Source organism: Rhineura floridana, chromosome 10 (genome assembly GCF_030035675.1).
Source record: "Rhineura floridana isolate rRhiFlo1 chromosome 10, rRhiFlo1.hap2, whole genome shotgun sequence".
NCBI classification, from domain to species: Eukaryota; Metazoa; Chordata; class Lepidosauria; order Squamata; family Rhineuridae; genus Rhineura; species Rhineura floridana.
The window spans coordinates 65791625-65814399 of record NC_084489.1 but is presented as its reverse complement, the minus strand read 5'-3'; the positions used below and the strand labels follow the sequence as shown (position 1 = coordinate 65814399).

The window sequence follows — 22775 nt, the reverse complement described above, 5'->3', positions numbered from 1 at the left end:
TTTTGTTGCTGGCTGCCCTGGGCATCTTTAGGTGGAAGGATGGGATAAAATCTAATGTTGATGATGATTATTCCAGCTGCACAAGTGAATCAAATCCTCTCTCTTACCGGCGAGCTCCTTCAGCTGGTCCAAGGTTGGAATGACGGGGGGCTTTCTTCTTTGCAGAAAAAACAAGACCATCATGGTTAAAGAGAAATTAGTAATCCAGGGGCCAGGAATGCTACTTGTTATCGCATGGGCCCGTGCCCAGCACCGCACACTGAACACAAGAGCTCTCACTCGTGGGTCGAGGCTGCCATAGATATACAGGAGTTCAGAACTTTTCAGGGCATATCTGTTAGAACAGAACATGAGAGGGTCAAAGGGAAAATATTGCAGAACATCAACAACTAAGAGCTCGGTACGTGAAAGTTTGAGGGGGAGCCTCTACGGACAGGGACACCGGGGACAGGGCTTGCATGTGCATCCTTGTGCCTCTACACTACATTAGCAAGAACTTCTGACACCCAATTATTTAACAACGGCAACAAAGTTACCCACCCCCCAAATTATACTGCTTAAATGAAGAGAGCTTTCAGAAGGTGAGGAGTAAACCAGTAATCAGTAGTGGATTTTCCTGTGGAAGGGCTGTGAACTCTGTTCAGTTTTGGTACTCAACAATTTCACCATTTCCAGGGCTCAGAGTATTTCCATTTTTAGTGTACTTCTTTTGCATTGGTCTCCCTCCAGTTGGCAGATCTCGGAGTTCTAGTAAGAACTGAAGTAGATTCCACAAGCCTAAAGTCTGCCCACCCCTGCAATCACGTTCAGGTGATAGTCTGAAGAAGGCTACTGCCGTAAACACAGCAATACAGTTAAATAGCACAAGGATATTTATTTTAAATGGGCTAAGAATATTTGAAATTGAATGAATCTCAGAGCCATAGGCCACCACAATTAAGCAGGCATAAAAAATACAAAATACATATTAAAACAGATATTACAATAAAACACAGTTCTTTAGCATAAAATGGAAGAGCAGCAGTACAATTCAAATAAAATTTCCTCTCCTGGAAGATACCTTGACCCATCCGATATCTTAGTCCTTAAATGGGCTAAGAACATTTTAGCTTTTGTACAGTAATCTGAAGCGGTCCAAGCCAACACCTAAACACATTAGCATGTAACTTCTAAATGGCTCTGTGATAGAACCCACTTGCAAGACTTAAAAGGGGAAAAAAAGAAAGGGGCAGTGAAGAACAGTTACACAGTCACTCTGTATGACCACAGAATTACCAACATTCTCTTACAAAGCAACTGCTAGATCTGGGCACAGGTGACCTGGAATAGGAACAGGCATGACTGCTGCTCAGGGATCTCGGATGTGAAACATTTCTCTCACTCTCTTCCACCCACCAAAACGTGCAGAGACTTCATGTCTTCTGGAATTGTTCACAGTATGCTTAGTCTGAAAATACTTAAAAGTCAGACAGGCATACTACAAAGACAAGGGCTGCTGGTTTGGAATCTTGCTAAAAGCCAAAGAGAGAATGAACACAGAAAGGAAACAAGTTCTGCTCTCATGCCTACAGCTGCCTCCCTTCGGGTTAAACCTGGGAGGAATATGGCCAATGCAGCCAGGGGCCATTTTTGTTGGTGATGCTGGTTTTGCAAAGGACTTGGTTCTTTGCAACTCATCCTGCTACCCATTTTAAACAAATGGTCATAGATCACTTCACAGGGGATGAAGAATCTACAGCTGGAGCCTTTGCTGGTTTACGGCAGAGGAGCCAAACCTCGCAAAAGAATTCTTTGACAACAAAGCCGTCACTAAACTCCTCTGTAGTCAATAGTGTCGCTTTAGAACTTAAGAATTTTATTATGCGAGCAGCAGAATAAAATGAAGTGGTTTTTGTTAGGTTGGCTGTCTGTTCTGGACACCAACACAGAATGACAATTCTCAAGATAGGGTGTTCTCTCAAAGCAGAGATGATTTATCAAGGGAGACACAGAGGCAGAAGGCATTGCGTTTACAATCCCCCCTAAACCCAGCAGTGGAACCAGAAAGAGATACTGGGTTGTATCCAGTGGAGACTGGCAGCTCCATTGTCAGTGGAGCACTGAATCCACTCCAGGTTTTAGTCCAGATTTTCAAGGAGTTGAAAGTTCTGACTAAAACATGGCCTGTTCATTTCAGTGGACCTTCTCTGAGCAGAATTGGATACAACTCACTAATTTTTGTTTAACACACAAGCATAAGACTCAGCGGTAAAGAGGGAAACAACTAGGGCCAATTAAAACAGTAACAGGGGATTCCTGGATGAAACGGATTATCTAGATCCATTTCAGTCTGGTTTCAGACCTGGTTATGGGACGGAGATGGCTTTGGTCGCCTTGGTAGATGACCTACTCAGAGAACTGGACAGGGGGAGTGTGTCCCTGTTGGTTCTGTTGGACCTCTTAGTGGCTTTCAATACCATCGACCATGGTATCCTTCTGGGTCGCCTTACTGGGATGGGACTTGGGGGCACCGTTTTATGATGGCTCCGTTCCTTCCTGGAGGGTCGAACCCAGAAGGTGGTGCTGGGGGATTCCTGTTTGACTCCTTGGCCATTGGCCTGTGGGGTCCCTCAGGGTTCAGTTTTGTCCCCCATGCTATTTAATATCTACATGAAACCGCTGGGAGAGGTTGTCCGGAGGTTTGCGGTTTGGTGCCATCAGTATGCAGATGACACCCAACTCTACTTCTCCTTTCCACCTAATTCCAAGGAAACTGTCTCGGTTCTAAACCAGTGTCTGACAGCAGTGGTGGACTGGATGAGGGTGAACAAGCTGAAGCTTAATCCAGACAAGACAGAGGTGCTCCTAGTCAGTCGAAAGGTGGATCAGGGAATAGGGGTTCAGCCTGTGCTGGATGTGGTTACACTCCCCCTAAAGACGCAGGTTCGCAGTTTGGGTGTGCTCCTGGACTCAGCCTTAAACCTGGAGGCCCAGGTTTCTGCAGTGGCCAGGAATGCTTTTGCACAGTTAAGACTAGTGCGCCAACTGCACCCGTTCCTGGAGTCGTCTGATCTGACTATGGTGACACATGCCTTAGTTACATCCCGCTTAGACTACTGTAATGCGCTCTATGTGGGGCTGCCTTTGAAGACTGTTCGGAAACTTCAGTTGGTGCAATGAGCTGCAGCCAGAATGTTAACTGGGGCTGGTTACAGGGACCATACAACTCCCCTGATGCAACAGCTCCACTGGCTGCCAGTCTGTTTCTGGACACAATTCAAAGTGCTGGTTATGACCTATAAAGCCCTATACGGCTTAGGTCCAGGCTATTTGTCAGACCATATCTCCCTATATGAACCTGCCCAGGCCCTGAGATCTTCAGGAGAGACCCTTCTCACGACCCCAACACCTTCACAAGTGCGACTGGTGGGGACACAAGATAGGGCCTTTTCGATGGCTGCCCCTAGGCTCTGGAACTCCCTCCCTAGGGAGGCAAGAATGGCCTCCTCTGTGCAGTCCTTCCACCGACAGCTAAAGACTTTTTTCTTCAGGCAGGCCTTTGGAACTGAAGGTTTTAAGGGTAGTGACTGAAGAGGATGCTGTATGTTATTGTTTTACTTGTATGCTCCTAAACTGGGCTGCAGTATTTTAAGTGTATATCTAATTGGTTTTAACATCTTAATAGTTTAATCCTGTTTTAATGCTGATTTTATATGTTTATATGTTTTATATTTTTATAGGTTCTTAATGATATGTACTTATTTTTATCTGGAAGCCGCCTTGAGTTCCAGTTTGGAAAAAGGGTGGGGTATAAATAAAGATAACAACAACAACAACAATAATAACAACAGTCCTCTTTGGTGAGGATTGAAAGAGAGGCCAGATGTGAGTGGTAACACAGATGCATTTGGGAGAGGGCAAAACAGAAGCTTCTGCCTGGCACAGAGAACTCACCATGGTAAAGTTCACAAATTTCTGGACTGGAGTATGCCTGGCTTAATATAGCCAATAAAACACCAACACAGGTGTCTTCTATAATTCATTACAGAGCCAACAGTAAAACTTTCATACTATTGGTATTTCTAATTGTAATAGTCATGTAATTAAGAAAGGAAAGTAAAAATGCTCAAAGAAAAAACAAGGCTGCACCAAAAAACGCTATAACTAAGAAGCCTGCCCCCCCTACTGGCCATCTAGTGAAAAACAAGCTTTTCCCCAATATCCCAATACCAATGCTCAGTTGTATGCTTTTATCCAATGGGTTCCCAAATGATTTTTTTCCAGTATACCACTTGGAAACTGCTGTGGGCCTCCATAGACTACAAAATAAACATCCCCCCCCAGTGCTGGCATTATTGTCAAAGCCAGTGCAAAATAATGATCACCCCAAGCCCTAAGCCATGCTGCTGAGAAGGGCCCCTTTAACTGGTACATTTGTCAGAAAAAAATAGTAGTCTCCACCAGCACTGTTTCGTGACAATAAAAGGCCCTAGGCTTTGTTAGTCTGTTTGATAATCCAGTCCTGTCTGGTCAAAACACCCTTAATCTCCATTGTCGGGGGGGGGGAGGGAGAGAATCAACTGCAGGACCAAATACAAACACCCTCAACTGTTCTGCACCCTTTCTGTGGACCACCTGAATGGAGCTCATGGACCACCTGTGGCCCATGGGCTACAGTTTGAGAAGCTCTGCTTTTATTTTAAATGTATAAGGGCATATCCAGCTAAGTCATATTCAGAGTAGATCCACTGAAATCAATGGATTTAATTTAGTCATGTTCATTTTTCTCAGCAGGTCTACTCAGAGTATGCCATATGGAACAAATGGCAATAACTGTGTCTCCTGGATTTGATTAAACACAAAGCCACACTTGCATAATCTGAAAGACTGAGTACGGAAACACAGCTGAATACACAATATAAGGCATGGCCTACATCTGATTGCTCTTCTCAAGTTTTGAAAGTCTGGGCTGAAGATACCTTCGTGTGTTCTAAACGCCAAAGTGGTAACTGAGAGAGTATGCTGGGTTTCAGTTTGAGAACCTGGTGCCCAAATTCCTATTCAGCCATATAATTCAATGTATTACCTTGGAAAAGCCACAATCTCTCAAGAGTTGCACCACACAGAATTGCTGAGAAGTCATTATAAAGCACTTCTTAATATACAAAGTTGATATGATTGATACAATTCTATAATTCAAAGAAGTAAATCAGCATCAATGCTTTTCAGTAATCTTCCTTCTCTGTGTGCATCTCCACCCACTCTCTGGAATTCATTCCCAGCATTCCCCCAACATCTGCACCCTTTCCTTTTGGCACACTTTTAAGGAGCGTCTGAAAACACATCTTCCCTCCTGAGTCCTTTAGCCTCCTATTACAGTCTTTTCTCCTTCTTAGCTGTCTCATCTGTAAAGACTGTAAACAGCATTGATTCCAAGAGATGGGAGTAGGGTTGCCAGGTAAGAAGCATCCCAAACACAGTGATGTCTTGGGGATGGGCCCCAGTGATGTCACTAAGCATGATACGTTAAGCATCAACCACAGCTGCTTGGAGCATGCCAATCAAACAAAAACATTTCTCTGATTGGGAATTAACTCATTTAGTGAAAAGATGGTATTTCCAAGTCTAGTTGAAGAGATGGAATCATTCCTTCTCACCTGCTTAGGGAGCCTGGGTAGGGAACATTTAATCTAGCCTACTTGCTACTGGCAAAAAGGGTTTAAGTGCCCTCAGGCCAGTCACCAGACAAACACGGTAGGAAGAAGGGAGCCTAGTGCTGTAGAGATGTTAGATGGGAGCACTCAGGAGTAAAGATGGATGCCCCTGAAGGCTGCAAATCTAAACACATTTACTAAGGGACTAAGCCCCACAGAACTCAATAGGACTTACTTCTGAGTAAATATGGTAAGGATTGTGCTGTTGGTAAGGCTTGACTAGGGATTCTCTGCAAAGATATCCATATCCAAGCAGTGTTGGCAACTCCTTACCTAGAATGCCCTGTCCCTGCCTTTTAACATGAGTGCTCCAAACTTCTTTACAGACTTGACCCTTCACTTCAGAAAGAGGTTTGAGAAATGAGTAAGAGTAAGAAGATTCTCTACTCTTTCCCGCCTACCCTGTGGGCTGCTATAAACTCACTTTGACAGCAAACCCAATTCCACTGAATAATAACTGACAGAGAGAAAACACAAATGGTTTGGTCTACCTTCACAGGCAGCAGCTTGGAAACAACAGCAATTGCAACCACACTTCCCAGTATGTGAACTGCCTTTTATCACTATTGGGCAATAGTGATCTTTTGTTCTAGATCTCCTACACACAGAGAGAAGGGACCTCTGCTACTGTTGAAAGCTATACATTTATTCAATTTATGAGATTTTCAGACAAACAGTTTCAGACAATTTTCTGGACATGCAGTGGTTTATCGCTATTGCCTAGAGGTGAACAAATCCCTTGTCAATCACAACCTTGACTTCACTTATTGGCTACAAACCTGAAAGGGTGTGTTAGAGCAGCCAGGTACGAGCTCATTTAACAGAAGTTGTGGAAGGCAGCTAACGTTTTGGTGTATATCTCTTGAACCAGACAACCTAGGAACTTACTTTATAAAAAAATGAAAGCTGAAAGTTTGGACACTGGGGTGACACCTGGAGAGGACCCCAAAAATCTGGAATCACTGGGCAAAAACCAGAGATCTGGCAACCCTAGATGGGAGGCAGATGAAGACCACCTCAGAACCTATGACAACTGGGCCATCCCCTCTTGCTTGCTCCACAGGGCCTTCTCCCACCAGCTACCCTGTGGGGAGGATCCTGCTGAACAGTTAGATCTTAAATATTGCTGTTGTGATTGTATTAAATATATCTTTGTGTTATAAATACTTCCAAGGCAAATTACAAGTATCTTGAAAAGCAGGATATATTTTGTAATATAATATGTAATGTAATAATATATTTTAGTGGGATTGTTCTATTGTGTATTTTAATTGTGTATTTCAATGTTGGATGTTTATATTTTAATGCCTGTGTAATTGGCTTTTATACTTGTAAACAGCTTAAAATCCTATTTTGGCATTAAGTGGTATATAAATATGAAATAAATAAAACTGAGGTACTTCAATGGGTATTCCATTGACAGCTCTTCTTCAGCATATGGGAGTTGAAAGAATTAAAATTTAAAATTCCAACTTTACCAAGTGTAGCGAAAATAGATTTCCATCAAAATAGACAGATAATGGGTGGTACTCAACTTTTACTCAGGATAGACCCATTGAAATTAATGGACCAAAGCTAGTCACATTTATTCATTTCAGTGGGTCTCCTCTGAGTAAAATGTAGTTGAATACCACCCAATTACTTCATATGCTGCCATATTAACCACTGGTAGGACAGAACAAATTCTAAAACTGATACCTTGAATGGCTAGGAGTGCCTTTTACCAGCTTTGGCTAGTAAGACAGTTGCGGCCATTTCTGGACAGGGACAGCCTGACCACTGTTGTCTATGCACTGGCAACCTCCAAGCTGCATTACTGTAATGCGCTCTATGTGGGGCTGTCCTTCAGGTTGGTCTGGAAGCTGCAGCTGCAGCTGCTGCAAAATGTGGTGGTGAGACTGCTCACTGGGGCAAGGTATCGCCAACATGTCACCCCGCTGCCGAAAGAGTTGCAGTGGCTGCCCATTAGCTACCAGCCAAGTTCAAGGTTCTGGTTTTTGTGTACTAAAGCTATACAGCTTGGGACCAGGATACGTGAAAGACTGTCTTACCCTTTATATACCCAGTCGATTACTGCGCTGACTGACAAAATAAGTAATTCTATTAAATTTGAGAGGCCTGTATCATCAAGGATTCTTACTATTCATTCATCAGTCTAAGTTAAAAGACTGAGCAAGATACACATCTGTACAATATATGGTGTAGGTCAGATATATTATTTACAAGATCTAAAAATGCCAAAAGAGCTCAGGAACATCCAGCTACCAAAAATCCAAAGTAATCCAAATCCACTGAAGAATACCTTTACAGGTTGAAATGCGTTGGGGAAAGTTTGAATGCAAGGAATGTATTAAGAATGTTTTATTGCCATATGTGATGGTTTTTAATGTTTTATGATTGCTAGCTGTTATATATTAAAATTACATTTAATACTTTAGATGTTCTAATAGATACATTACCGAGCCCACTTGAGTTTTTCAGAGGTTACCCTTTATATACCCAATCAATCACTGTGCTCTGCAGTTGAGGGTCTTCTGCACATAACATCTTATCAGGAGGTCTGTTCCTCACAACATAGGAAGGGGACCTTTAGTGTTGTGACACCTACCCTTTCGAATTTCCTCACCTTAAATATTAGACAAGCACCACCTGCATTATCTTTTCAGTGCCTACTGAAGACCCTCCTCTTTCAACAAGCCTTTTAAGTAGGGATCTTAGCCCAGTCTGCGTCTGCGTTGGAATTGCTTTTTAAGATGTTTTAAAAGTTTTTTTGGTAAGATGTTTTGTTTTAATACGTTTTTGAAGATGTTTTGTTTTTATATTTTAAAGTCTGTTTTTAATATGTTTTAGAGTGTTTTTAGTGTTTTGTTTGCTGCCCTGGGCTTCTTCTGAGAGGAAGGGCGAGATATACATTTAATTAATAAATAACAAGCATCATATATGAAACTGAGAGCTGCAAAAGTTTATATTAACATGGGATATAATTATTAGTATTTACATCACTATCCACATGAATTATAAATTTCAAAATGCAGTCTGCCTGAATTGACACAAAATCTGAACCTGATAGAGGCTCAAACAAAAACAGTAGAGACATTAAATATCAGCATGTGAAGTAGTTTTGCTGTTGTACAGAGCTAGCACTGGCAGACCGGGTTCCCAGAATCTACTTTTTAAAAACAGAACTCCAAGGTTCACTAACCAGAGTTAAACAGGAACATAGGTTAAATGTCAAATGCAAAATAATGGGTTTGGATGGAGAATAGCAGCCCTGGATATGGCTAAGCCAATCACTCACTACATTCCATGAGCTATATGTACAAGTCCCATTACCCACCAATGATCCACATCCTAGTTAGAAACAGCCTACTTTTTGTGTGTGGTGGTGGTGGTGGTAGTGGTGATATAAATTGATGCTACTAATTTTGTATTTTGCCTACTCTTGCTCTAGAAAACCAATGTACATTATCACTCTATAGCTGCTTAATATGGCCATAACTAAAACCAGTATAGGGTGGGGAACCTATGGCCTTTCAGACGTTGCTGAACTACAGTTCCCATCATCCCTGACCATCAGCCATGTTGGCTGGGGCTGATATCCAATAACACCACTTGGAGGGTACCAGGTTCCCCATTTTTGGTATAGTGGATACCATGATGGAGAGACATCATTAAGCTCATCGGGTAGTTCTGGTTACCATCTTTCAGCCTAGCCTATCTCAGAGGACTGTATGCTTGCCCTGAGTTTCTTAGAGAGCAGGATATACATTTGAAACAGCTTACCTATTATTAGTTGTCAAGTCACACTGAAATCCTGAAGGCTGATGGGAAAATTTCACCAATGGACAGCGAGCATTAAGTATTTTTTGCACACCAACACAGCCAGGGCCAAAGTTATCAATAAATTCACTAATTGCATATAGGATCTTCTGTGTTGCTATTCGTTCAGAAGGTAATCTCTTCATTAGATAGTTTATGTTAAAAGGACCTGTGTTCTAACAGAAAAGAGACAGAATAAGTCACTAATTCAAAAGTAAGACAATTTTCTGGCCCTTTCTGGAGAAAACATTGTGAGTTAATGAGCACTTGAAAATAAGGATTGCGACCATAGCATGTCACTCTGGAGTCACTTGTTTATCCAGTCATTCTACTGATCAGCTTGTTATTAGTCTTGGCTTTCTAGGATATTTTCTTGAGTAAGATTTTTTTTCTTATAGACCCCTTGTAGTAGGGACAAGCAGTTAGAGTCCTAAATTTAAATGGCCAGGATCCAAACAGTCCCATTCATGTCTGGCTTCTGCTAACCTTGCCTGTTGCAGTTGCTTGTCTTTCTTTGGATGCTGCTTCAGCATTTTCCTCTAATCCTCCAGAGTTGCTTTGGAAGGAGGGGGCATGAAGGACTGCAGCAGGGGGAGAGAGACAGGTTGCATGCAGCCCCTTGGATCCCAGCCAGTCAGAATCATCTCTAACTCTAATGGACATTTCAGAGGAATATATTTAACCTTTTCTTTTTAAACACTGCTGTTGAAGAAATGTTCTGACATTAGAAACACATGCACTATCAATACTCTTGACATGGAAAGCTGCTTCAAGACACACATTTAAAGTGAGCCAGATCAATTGGTACATTAAAAAAAACCAAGAGAGAAAGTTTGGGGTTTCCCACATGTGCAGAGGAAATGGTTTTTAAGCATACATCCTCTGTTTACATGACCCAAAACAATACAGTGTTGGCCAACACACTCTGGTGAAATTACGTGAAGAGATGAAGTGATATATTTTATTTATTTATTTATTTATTATTTGATTTATATCCTGCCCTTCCTCCCAGCAGGAGCCCAGGGAAGCAATATATATCTGAGCCTCCTTTGTGCTGATGTACAGCGTTTGTTATGTTGTCATCAGAAAAACGTAAGTGTGAACCGCATTACTGCACTTTGTATATACTGCTTTTTGAGATAAGATTGCTTAATTGTAGAGAGGAAATGTACAAGACTTTGTGGTTGCCTGAAACCCAACTGCTTAGTTTCCTGATTCCTGTGTGGACATTGTGCTTAACCTTTTGTGTACCTGCTTAGTTTGCTTATTCCTCTGTGGACATTGTGCTTAACTTTTTCTGTGCTTGTCCACATGTTGCTTTCTTAATGTGACCACTGGCTGCAACGCAGCTCACAGTATAGGCACCGAATTCCTATTTTCATTACAAAAAACGAAGATGCCTGAACACAATCTGTTTTATACCCGACACTGATAAAAAGCACTAGATGCAACCAAATGTTTAGAGCAGGAGTGGGGAAGCTGCAGCTTTCCAGATGTTGCTGGACTCCCCAAATCCATCATCCCTGACCACTGACCATATTGGCAGGGGGTAATGTGCACTGGAGTCCAGGAACATCTGGAAAGCCACTGATTTCCCAACCTTGTCTTTAGGGCCTGGAGTGTAGAGCCTCTTTTTCTACCTGCAGTATAAGCAGGACTCTTCCAGTGGTTCACAATGACTAGTAAGGTAGTGGTGATGCTCTGTCTGCCCTAACTGCTGGTGGGAGATACATGCACACCAGAGGTGATGACGGTAATTTGTTTCTATAGTGCCATCTATGTACATGGCACTTTACAAATAACAGCTTTGAAAGGGGCCTTACAATGCACCTCTGGAGGTAGTCTGTAAATCCGTGTCTCATTGACAGATAAATTAGATAGACAGAATGACTTGTAGGATCCTGAAAGTTCAGTGTCGGGGTATTCCCTAGATCATTCCAGGGTGTGGGGAAGTACATACACACACAGTCACTGGGCAGTCAGTGACAAATGCAATGTTATTTCATAGTTAAAACTATAACATTAATACACACATCAACTACAAAGTAATTTATCTGATGTCTGATAGGGATGATCATGCCATGAAATGCCATCTGAGCAGCGAAGCTCATATCTGAAAAAGCACTAGGCCTATAAAAGGTAGATCAAATAATGTGCAAGTAGTCTAGCATGTGTAGCCCCCTAATAGATACATGCAGTGGTAGATGTTTTGTCTGAGCCAGAAGTAGCCTGCTGCTCAATCATGTGAATGAAAGGACTGGGACCAGTGGATGCATAAGAAGCAGCTTAGGGTGAATGCACTGCATTCAAGAAGCTCAGTAACAGTTGCTTAAAATGACAGAAAGAAATCAAGAAAGCTGTAGATGTAGCTAACCTTGATTTGTATTGTGATAATTAAAACAAATTAATAAAAAATTGTCATGATTGCGGAACAGTTATCCCACAATCTAATCACAAGATAACCAAGTGGAGGAAGTTGCTAAAAAAATTTTTTACCCTTTTGGTAGTCTTTTTTCTTACTCCATCCAGGTCCAGAAACATGTCTAAATCACATCCCAGTTTACCAAAGCTGTTCACAGAAGAGCCAAAGGGCTTTACCACGCAGTCTGGAAAGTAAGCACTTGCAATGTCTTGAATTAAAGAACAAGTCAAATAACGGAGCTTAGTGTTTTCTTCTGTCAGCTGATAATTCTCAGTGAGCATGTTCAACTGCTCACTCACCTGCATATCAAAAAACAAAGGGGGGGGAGAACCCAATCTCAACGTCATGTGGCTTTTAAGGATCTAGTATTTCCTTAAAGAATCTTCAAAAAACTGTACTGAAAAACAATAGATATTAGTTCAGTGGAAGATCACCAGATTCAGAAGAGCTGCAAATAACTGCTAAATACAGCAATTCTCACCTACACAAATTAAAACATTACCCTTTGGTAGTCCTGCTGGTTTTATTGTTACCTCTGTTTGGTACTTGCTAAATTAATGTGCACCTTTGAAGGCAAAGGGGATGGAACTTGTAAGCCACCACAATCACTGACATCATCATCATCATCATCATCATTATTATTATTATTATTATATCCCTCCCACCCTCCCAGTAGGAGCCCAGAGTGGCAAACAAAACTCTAGAAACACTATAAAACATAATAAAAACAGACATTAAAATATGTTAAAGCATCTTTTTTTAAAAAACATTAAAACATTTTAAAAAGCAGTTCCAACACAGATGCAGACTGGGATAAGGTCTCTACTTAAAAGGCTTGTTTGTTGAAAGAGGAAGGTCTTTAGCAGGTGCTGAAAAGATAACAGAGATGGCACCTGTCTAATATTTATGGGGAGTTTCAAAGGGTAGGTACCACTACACTAAAGGTCCATTTCCTATGTTGTGCAGAACGGACCTCCTGATAAGATTATTTATTTATTTTTATTTTATTTATTTATTAAATTTATATACCGCCCGACTAGCAATAGCTCTCTGGGCGATGATATCTGTAGGAGGCCCTCACCTGCAGAGTGCAGTGATCAACCAGGTATATAAGGGGTAAGACAATCTTTCAGGTATCCTGGTCCCAAGCTGTATAGGACTATACACCAAAACTAGAACCTTGAACTTAGCCTGGTAGCTAATGGGCAGCCAGTGTAATTATTTCAGCAGCGAGGTGACATGTTGGCAATACTCTGCCTCAGTGAGCAGTCTTGCCACCGCATTTTGCACTAGCTGCAGCTTCTGGACCAGTCTCAAAGGCAGCCCCACATAGAGCGCATTACAGTAATCCAACCTGGAGGTTACCAGTGCATGGCCAACAGTGGTCAGGCTACCCCGGTCCAGAAACGGCAGCAGCTGTCTTACCAGCCAAAGCACTCCTAGCCACAGGGATCACCTGGTAAAAGGCACTCCTAGCCACAGGGATCACCTGGGCCTCTAGTGACAAAGATGGATCCAGGAGCACCCCCAGACTATGAACCTGGTCTTTCAGAGAGAGTACAACCCAATGCAAAGCAGGCAACTGACCAATTATCCGAACTCAGGAACCACGACAGCGCCTCTGTCTCGCTAGAATTCAGACTCAGTTTACTGGCCCTCATCCAGCCCACCACCGCGTCCAGGCACCAGTCCAGGGCTTGCACGGCCTTTCTTGATTTAGATGTTACAGAGAAATAGAGCTGGGTATTGTCAGCATACTGCTGACACCTCACCCCAAATCTCCTGATAACCGCTCCCAAGGGCTTCATATAGATGTTGAACAGCATGGGGGACAAGATGATACCCTTTGACACTCCATAGCATAACTGCCAGGGTGCTGAAAGGCAATCACCTATTATCTGAAAACGACCCTGGAGATAGGATTGGAACCACTGTAAAACAGTGCCTCTGATACCCACCTCACCAAGTCAGTTCAGAAGGATACCATGGTCAATGGTATCAAAAGCCACCGATGGAGCGACTCCCTTACGAGGAAAGGTTGCAGCATTTGGGGCTTTTTAGTTTAGAGAAAAGGCGGGTCAGAGGAGACATGATAGAAGTGTATAAAATTATGCATGGCATTGAGAAAGTGGATAGAGAAAAGTTCTTCTCCCTCTCTCATAATACTAGAACTCGTGGACATTCAAAGAAGCTGAATGTTGGAAGATTCAGGACAGACAAAAGGAAGTACTTCTTTACTCAGCGCATAGTTAAACTATGGAATTTGCTCCCACAAGATGCAGTAATGGCCACCAGCTTGGACGGCTTTAAAAGAAGATTAGACAAATTCATGGAGGACAGGGCTATCAATGGCTACTAGCCGTGATGGCTGTGCTGTGCCCCCCTAGTCAGAGGCAGCATGCTTCTGAAAACCAGTTGCCGGAAGCCTCAGGAGGGGAGAGTGTTCTTGCACTCGGGTCCTGCTTGCGGGCTTCCCCCAGGCACCTGGTTGGCCACTGTGAGAACAGGATGCTGGACTAGATGGGCCACTGGCCTGATCCAGCAGGCTCTTCTTATGTTCATATGAGAGATCAAGTAAGAATAACAGGGTCTCACTTCCCCTGTCCTTCTCCTGATAAAGGTCATCCATCAGGGAGACCAAGACCAATTCAGTTCCATAACGAGGCCTGAATTGAATGGGTCAAGGTAATCTGTTTCATCCAAGAGACTTGCAATTGTTGTGCCACAACCTCTCGATCACCTTCCCTAACAAGGGGGTATTTGCAACCGGGTGGTAGTTGTCACAAACCAATGGGTCCAGGGTGGGCTTTTTCAGGAGCAGTTGGATCACCGCCTCTTTCAGGGTGGCTGGAACCACTCCCTCCCACAACATGTTGACCACAGCCTGGACCCACTTGGTCAAATCCCCTCGGCAAGCTTTAATGAGCCAAGAGGGGCAAGTGTCTGGCATCATCGCAAGCACCTTGTCCACGTCATCAAGCCGCATCAACTGAAACCAATCCCAAAAAGTTGCAGCAGACGTTGCACTGGACACCTCATTGGGGACTACACTAGATGTGGATGGGGCATCAAGATTGCTGTGGAGGTGAGCAATTTTACCCTCAAAGTGCCTTGCAAACTATTCACAGTGGGCCTCTGAAGGGTCTAAAACTCCATTTCCTGGAGTTGATGTCAACAGACCCTTGACAATACCGAAAAGCTCCACTGGATGGCTACTTTAGGATGCGATGGTGGCAGAGAAGTGGGCCTTCTTCACTGCCCTCACTGCCACTCAGTAGGCACAGTTATGTTTCACTTGTGCCCAATCAGCTTCACAGCACATCTTTCACCACTTGTGCTCTAGCTGTCATCCAGCCTCTTTCATTGCCCTCACCAAGGTACAAACCAGGCTCCACAATGCCGGAGAGGGTGCTCAGGAGCAACTGTGTCAAGTGCTTGATGTGCCTCGTTGTTCCACAGCGTGACAAGGGCTTCAACAGGGTCACCTGCTCTATCTACTGGGAACTCCCCCAGGGCGTTCAGGAATCCAGTGGACTCCATTAGTTCATTAATTATTATGATGATTCCATTAATCATCAGAATGCCTCCAGCTCTCATATCTATGGATATCTGTACCCAGTGATACATTATACAAATATGTACAGAGTGGCCCTGTTCACATGTCATAAGCCATAGTTAACAATTTACTATGGATGTGCAAATTGCTCCCATTTTGCTCCTCCCAACTAGTGAGCAGGAGCAACAAGCCATGATGCTTAGCTTAATGCTACATGCAAATTGGGAATCATGGTTTGTTTCACTCCAAAAAAACATGTTCAGGAAGGCAAGCTATTGGGGAGGAATGAAGCAGGGGCAATCTGCATGGGAAGACAAAAGATGAACTATGACTAAATACATTGTGAACATAAACAAGTGCAACATTTAATATGTTCTGGGAACACAGAACTTCCCAAGAAGCTTATAAAGGATTCACAACAACATCTGCAATGGTGCACAAGCTTTCCCCCAAAAGACAAAAGCTCACATTGCAACTAGCTTTCTCCTGCAATGTGTAACCACACAAAAGATGTTGGGTGGGTTGTAGGGTGTACTTTCAACTTCTGTGGGTCAGTGGTGAGGCATAATAAACAGAATGCGCACCCTAGAAATCTCCTCACTGTGCTGGTGATTCTATGACAGACAAGTCAATGTGAAGAGGATTCACTAATGATTCCTACTGCCAGAATTCAGATTTCTGAAATGTTAAGATTCTTTGTATCCAAATTCATTTTGATGTTGTATTATACTATCTGTTGTTGCTGCCTCTTTCATGAGAACAAACTGTTGCACTGAGTTTATAAATTTAGCTTTTTCATTCTCTAAGCTTATTTATTATTTATTTATTATTTAATTTACATCCCGCCCTTCCTCCCAGCAGGAGCCCATTAGTAGCTACCAGTCATACAAGTTCTTTCTTTCATAGAAGTTCTTTCATACCAGTTCAGATCTCTAATACAGTAGGGCCCCACTCATACGGCAGGTTACATTCCGGAACCCTGCTGAAAAGTGAAAACCACTGAAAAGCGGAACTCATTGAATAGAATGGCACGCGACGCCCGAAAACCGCCATAAAAGCGGAACAAGCGCCGTATGAGTGGGGCTTTAATCTAATTGCATCTAATTGAGACCACTGCATTAGCGAAGCACCGTAAAGCGAAGCACCGTAAAGTAGGCCCTACTGTATTAGAAATGCAAAGACTACTTCATTAGCAGAAAGGATGCCCCTTCTCTGCCCTATTTAAAAAGGTCTGAGAAAAATCACAATTTAACATTAATTCCATTGTTCACATATCTGCTGTATTAATGGGCATTGTGTTGAGCAGCAGTTCTTTTCCAAAATATTAACAAAGTATTTACTCATTTGCTGCATGCATTAAAAACCACTCACACACTGTCATTTTTCTGATCAGTATTGCTGATTCAATAGCTTTAACCTTTAAGTCAGCTTTTCAGTTACATATTCAATACAATAATAAAGCTGCTTATTTCCTATGAAAGTACCTACAAGCATGAACTTACACTGTTAGCATTACAAAGTTTCTTCACCAGCTCGCCAACGGGAATGGTGGTCTGTTTATGCCAGTAAACTGGTGTCTGTTCGGAAGCTTGGCTTTGTGGGTTTTTCAATGTTAAGGTAAAAATTCTAGATTTAAATGGAACAGGAGAATCATCCACAAGCAGTGCAGTACCAGTGGCATCCTGAAGTGAACCTATGCTGTCCATCTCAGAAAATTCTACAACCGCATACATACCCTGAAGCAATATAAAAGAAATAATAAAATTTATGTAATATGAGACATAACGGATTATATCTGTAAGCATAGGCTAGACATCAGAATGATTTTTTTAAAAACCCTGCCAGAGTAGTGAAATACTGGAATAACAATAACCAAAGAACTCATCGCAGCATGAATGATGATTTCCCATTAATCATCTCAACAACCTTTTAGATAGTGGTTGGATCAAGATCATCTCATTGATTTCATAGCAGAGCAGCAATTTCCCCCATAAATTTCTGTCCATCTGTGAGTATGCTACTACTGGCTTGCTCTAGGTTCCCTACAATATGGTAGAATCCCAATTACTTATACAAACATTTGGTTAATTTTAGTGAAATCCACTCCTGAAACAGGGGAACTGCCAAATATATATCCATCGCAGTCATATGTCCACATATTTTACATCTGGAAGCTGCCTTGGACATCTTGTTGCAAGACTGAAAGGTAGTGTAAAAAAAATACCCAAACAAACATCTAAAGATGTTATAGGCGCACAAGATGGTTTTAGGCAGGACTCTGGCAGGAGCATTGAACAATAGCCCATTTATCTATGCAAGATTAAAGCTGATTTGGCTTTCTTAAAGGAGTTAAGGAAGAAGCCCACTAATCATCAAAATCTGGAGGGAAAAAAGCAGCCAAACCCTTGTACACTACCAAGGCAGTAAATTGTTGTTATTATGTGCCTTCAAGTCACTTATGGTCACCCTATGAATCAGTGACCTCCAAGAGCATCTGTCATGAACAACCCTGGTCAGATCTTGAAAGTTCAGGTCTGTGGCTTCCTTTATGGCATCAATCCATCTCTAGTTTGGCCTTCCTCTTTTTCTACGCCCTTCTGTTTTTCCCAGCATTATCTTTTCTAGTGAATCATGTCTTCTCATGATGCGTCCAAAGTATGATACTCTGATTCATCATTTTAGCTTCTAGTGACAGTTCTGATTTCATTCATTCTAACATCCAATTATTTGTCTTTTTTGCAGTCCATGGTATGTGCAAAGCTCTCCTCCAACACCACCTTTCAAATGAGTTGATTTTTCTCTTATCCGCCTTTTTCACTGTCCAACTTTTACATCCATACACAGAGACCGGGAATACCATGGGCTGAATGATCCTGACTTGTTCAGTGAAACATCTTTGCATTTGAGGACCTTTTCTAGTTCTCTCATAGCTGCCCTCCCCAGTCCTAGCCTTCTTCTGATTTCTTGACTATTGTCTCCATTTTGGTTAAGGACTATGCTGAGGTGACACGTTCAATGTCCTCATTGTCAACTTTAAAGTTACATAAATCTTCTGTTGTCATTACTTTAGTCTTTTTGACGTTCAGCTGTAGTCCTGCTTTTGTGCTTTCCTCTTTAACTTTCATCAGCATTCGTTTCAAATCATTACTGGTTTCTGCTAATAGTATGCTATCGTCTGCATATCTTAAATTATTTCTCCCTCCAATTTTCACATCCTCTTGGTCCAATCCCACTTTCCATATGATATGTTCTGCGTACAGATTAAACAAATAGGGTGATAAAAAAGACCCGTCTCACACCCTTTTCTATTGGGAACCAATCGGTTTCTCCATATTCTGTCCTTACTGTAGCCTCTTGTCTAGAGTATAGGTTGCGCATCAGGACAATCAGATGCTGTGGCACCCCCATTTCTTTTAAAGCATTCCATAGTTTTTCATGATCTACACCAGCCTTTCCCAACCAGTGTGCCTCCAGATGTTGTTGGACCACAGCTCCTATCAGCCTCAGCTAGCATTGCCAATGGTCAGGAAGATGGGAGTTGTAGTCCAACAACATCTGAAGGCACACTGGTTGGGAAAGGCTGATCTACACAGTCAAAGGCTTTGCTGTAATCTATAAAGCACAAGGTGATTTTCTTCTGAAATTCCTTGCTCTGTTCCATTATCCAACGTATGTTTGCAATATGATCTCTGGTGCCTCTTCCCTTTCTAAACCCAGCTTGGATGTCTGGCATTTCTCGCTACATATATGCTAAGAGCCTTTGTTGTAGAATCTTGAGCATTACTTTACTTGCATGGGATATTAAGGCAATAGTTCGATAATTACTGCATTCCTTGGGATCCCCTTTCTTTGGAATTGGGATATATATTGAATTCTTCCAGTCTGTGGGCCATTGTTTAGTTTTCCATATTTCTTGCCAAAATTTGGACAGATTCAGTCTCAGTAGCTTGTAGCAACTCTATTGGTATGCCATCTGTTGCTGGTGATTTGTTTCTTCCAAGTATTTTAAGAGCAGGTTTTACCTCACATTCTAAAATTTCTGCTTCTTCATCATATGGTTCCTCTGTGAATGAGTCTGTCATCCTTGCACCTCTTTTATAGAGTTCTTCAGTGTATTGCTTCCATCTTCCTTTTATTTCATCTCAGTCAGTCAGTGTGTCCCCGTTGATTATTCAACATCCCTACTCGTGGTTTAAATTTCCCTTTCATTTCTCTAATCTAGGCAGTAAATAGTAGAATCAAAATAGTTCTCCAAATTATAATGACAGACAGCTTTGCAGATAGCTGTCTTGCAAGATAACAGCTTGACAGATAACCAATCAAGCTAGCATGCAACACAGGCAGGCAGGAAGGTCAAACCAACAACCATTACTGAGGCTATCAGAAGGAGAAGCAACAGCAGCCAGGTACCATCAATCATGCTTCACCTGAGAACCCCTCCCCTACTTCCCTCTAGCTACTACCTGCCATTCTTCGGGCTATGAGAGACAGAAAAAGCAGTCCCTCTGTTGTGCTTAGATCCACCTGCATGACTTACTGAATCACTGCCTATCAGGCAAATGTGAAGAGCTTTGGAGAACAGAAAGTCAAGGCACAGTTCAAACCATGTCTCAAAGAGACTGACAATCTTTCCATCGTTAGAACCAAATTTCATAAACTGAGGCACTGGACCACCAAAACAGAGACGGGAACCAGGGGGGAATGTAGAAGATTTAGGAACTTTTGTGTATAGGCATGGCAGAATGGATCAGAGGTGGATGGTTAAAAGAAGGATAATTGGGGACTAGACTGCAAGCATTTCAAGTATATTGTACTGTAAGTCATGCTGAAGCACAATACATCTGCAATATATATTTTTGAGATATATATTTTTACGACCCACTCTAGTTGTGAATGTAATTTGTTTTCAACTGTTTTTAATGTTGTATTTTACATTGTTGTGACCCACTCTGGGACCTTGTGGTGAAGGTTAGGTAATAATACTAACAGCTAAATGAATATGTTATGTATATGTATTATTATATGTATATGAAGCTAATTATCTTTTGTAAGTTGCCTTGGGAAGGTGTTGCACTGAAAAGGGGCATACAAGTATTTTAAATATATAAATCCTACTACCTGCCTTCATTTTTTCAGCAAACAACAACAACAACCCTGCCATAATTCTTTTACTATCTACATCTGTACAAAATAAAGGGGTACAGACAGGTTCTCTTAAGTCCATTTACTCACAAATCTCTCTACTTGAGTCACACACTTCAGCATCTGGATTTCAGTTGGTAAAGCTGCAAACACTTACATAGCTTTCATAGAAGAAGTGACTCTTAATGTTTCCATGAGTCGACAAGTATTTGAGCATTTTTTTCTCATTGATTTTGGATGGGCAATTAATTAACACTGTTCTTTGTGCCTGTTCTCGTCTTTCTGCTAGGACCTTACTGAATGTCTTCTTTTTGGTGCCAGTTGTAGTATCTGGAAAGGAGAAAAATATTAGATTGTATAAGCAGATTTTTGCAGCATCAATACATACACTTCATTTTTGAAAGCAAAGAGGGATGCATCAGCTGACAATCCCCCTGGCTATATAAACACTTCTGAGCATTTTACTTTTCACTCATCTTGTGACTTGTCCAATTTTTGCTTCTTCAGACATAGCCCAATGACACTGGAGTGGCTGCCATATGCTAATGTACACTTTTTGCAGGTAGCATACAAAAACAAATCACCAGTGAAGTGATTTTACAAATGCAGCAGACCTGATAAGGTGGCACCCCATTTCTGAATGCTCTCCTAAATTGTTTTTTAAAAAAAAAAAAAATCCCTGCCAACAGAAGACCAGCAGAATTGGTTAAGCTATTCTAGCTTTTTATTGGATAGAAGCTTTAAAAAAATAACATTAATGAACATTCAAAAGTGTAATTCCCCCCACTTGCAGCCTGATGTGGTGCAGTCTCTTCTACCAGCTCATTCTCTTCATGTGTCATGCCAAAGACAGTGAGGAGAATACAGCACCATCCAGGTACTAAGCACAGCCCTTGTCTATGTGTGAACACTGTCCTATTATATGGGATTGCAGACACAAGCACAATTTGCTTAACTGGAAACAGTTGCAGGCACCAAACATAAGACGAACCCTGCTTGATCGGACTAAAGGTCCATCAAGTCCAGCATGCCGTTTCCCACTGTGGCCAACCAGATGCCTATGGGAAGCCCACAGCCAGGGCATAAGTGCAACAACAGTTCGCATTTTGAGGCACGCTGCCCCCGACACTGGGTGCGGCATAGCTATTGCGGCTATAACCCTGGATAGCTTTACCCTCCATCACCTTTCAAAGTCATCTAAGTTGGTGGCCATCACCACATCCTAAGATAATAAGGCGCACGACTTAACTACACTCTCCGTAAAGTACTTCCTTTCTTCCCCATCGCTTCTCTGCTCGTATACATGGGGGTACCCGGGGCTGTCTTCTTATGTTCCTAAGCAACCAACGGACATCAGCAGCGAAGGACTGGCGGGGGGGGGAGGAGAGATAGCGAAATCTCCTCTTTTACCTGCCGCTATTTCCTCGTTGCCCGGGCTCTGCTGCTGTTTCAGTGCAGCTGCAGCAGCTTCCGTGGACCTGAATCGGCCCTCCGTGACTCGCAGCTTGGTCTCAACACGGAGGGGGAAACACAACCACCGGCAATGGAACCAGAGAGACACTCGCCCCATGGGGGCCGCCATTACTAAAATGCAGGAAGGGCCTACACTGCGCACGCGTTGCGTGATGCGGGCAGCGCCAGGAAGGAGTGGCGTAAGGCTCAATGTTCCTCAACTCATGTTTGTAGCGCAAAAACTCTTTACTTGTGTCTGAGGGAACTTCTGCGTCGACGGGGTTTCCTAGCTATCGCGAAGAAGCGCCTTCAGCAAAAGATATGAATCGGTTTTCTGGATCTGGCAAATAGTTCGACTTTTTTTTAGTTTACAGATGTCCAGCATCGGTTCCTCGGCAATATACTGCTTCTGAATAGAGACTCCGTTCCTATCTGTAATGGCAAATAGCCATTGGTACTCCTTTAAATTGGCTTGGCCGTTGCAACAACAGTACGTTTTTCTTAATTGCCTGTCAGAGAGCACTTCATGTCAGTAATTGTTAGAGTCCTGCTGTAAATTAAGCTAGCCTCCTATTACGACAAGGAGGAGGACTGTGGCGTGGTGCTGAAGGAAGATTTTACCTGTGTTACTTATTTAAAAGCTTTTATATACTGCTTAAAAAACCTCTAAGCCAGTGGTTCCCAAACTTTA

General features: G+C 42.3%; 1 protein-coding gene across 1 annotated transcript in view; it reads right to left on the bottom strand.

The window, feature by feature from the left end:
• Positions 1 to 22491, bottom strand: part of MTPAP (mitochondrial poly(A) polymerase) — a 28321-nt gene extending 5830 nt beyond the window's left edge. Inside the window, exons 1-6 of the mRNA XM_061586476.1 lie at positions 22043 to 22491; positions 20790 to 20962; positions 16993 to 17226; positions 12009 to 12233; positions 9477 to 9688; positions 108 to 334 (exon numbers count right to left, since the gene is read on the bottom strand). Of these exons, the coding sequence (XP_061442460.1) occupies positions 108 to 334; positions 9477 to 9688; positions 12009 to 12233; positions 16993 to 17226; positions 20790 to 20962; positions 22043 to 22214 (1243 nt within the window). The 5' untranslated portion in view covers positions 22215 to 22491. The remainder of the gene's footprint in view (positions 1 to 107; positions 335 to 9476; positions 9689 to 12008; positions 12234 to 16992; positions 17227 to 20789; positions 20963 to 22042) is intronic.
• Positions 22492 to 22775: the final 284 nt, after the last annotated feature.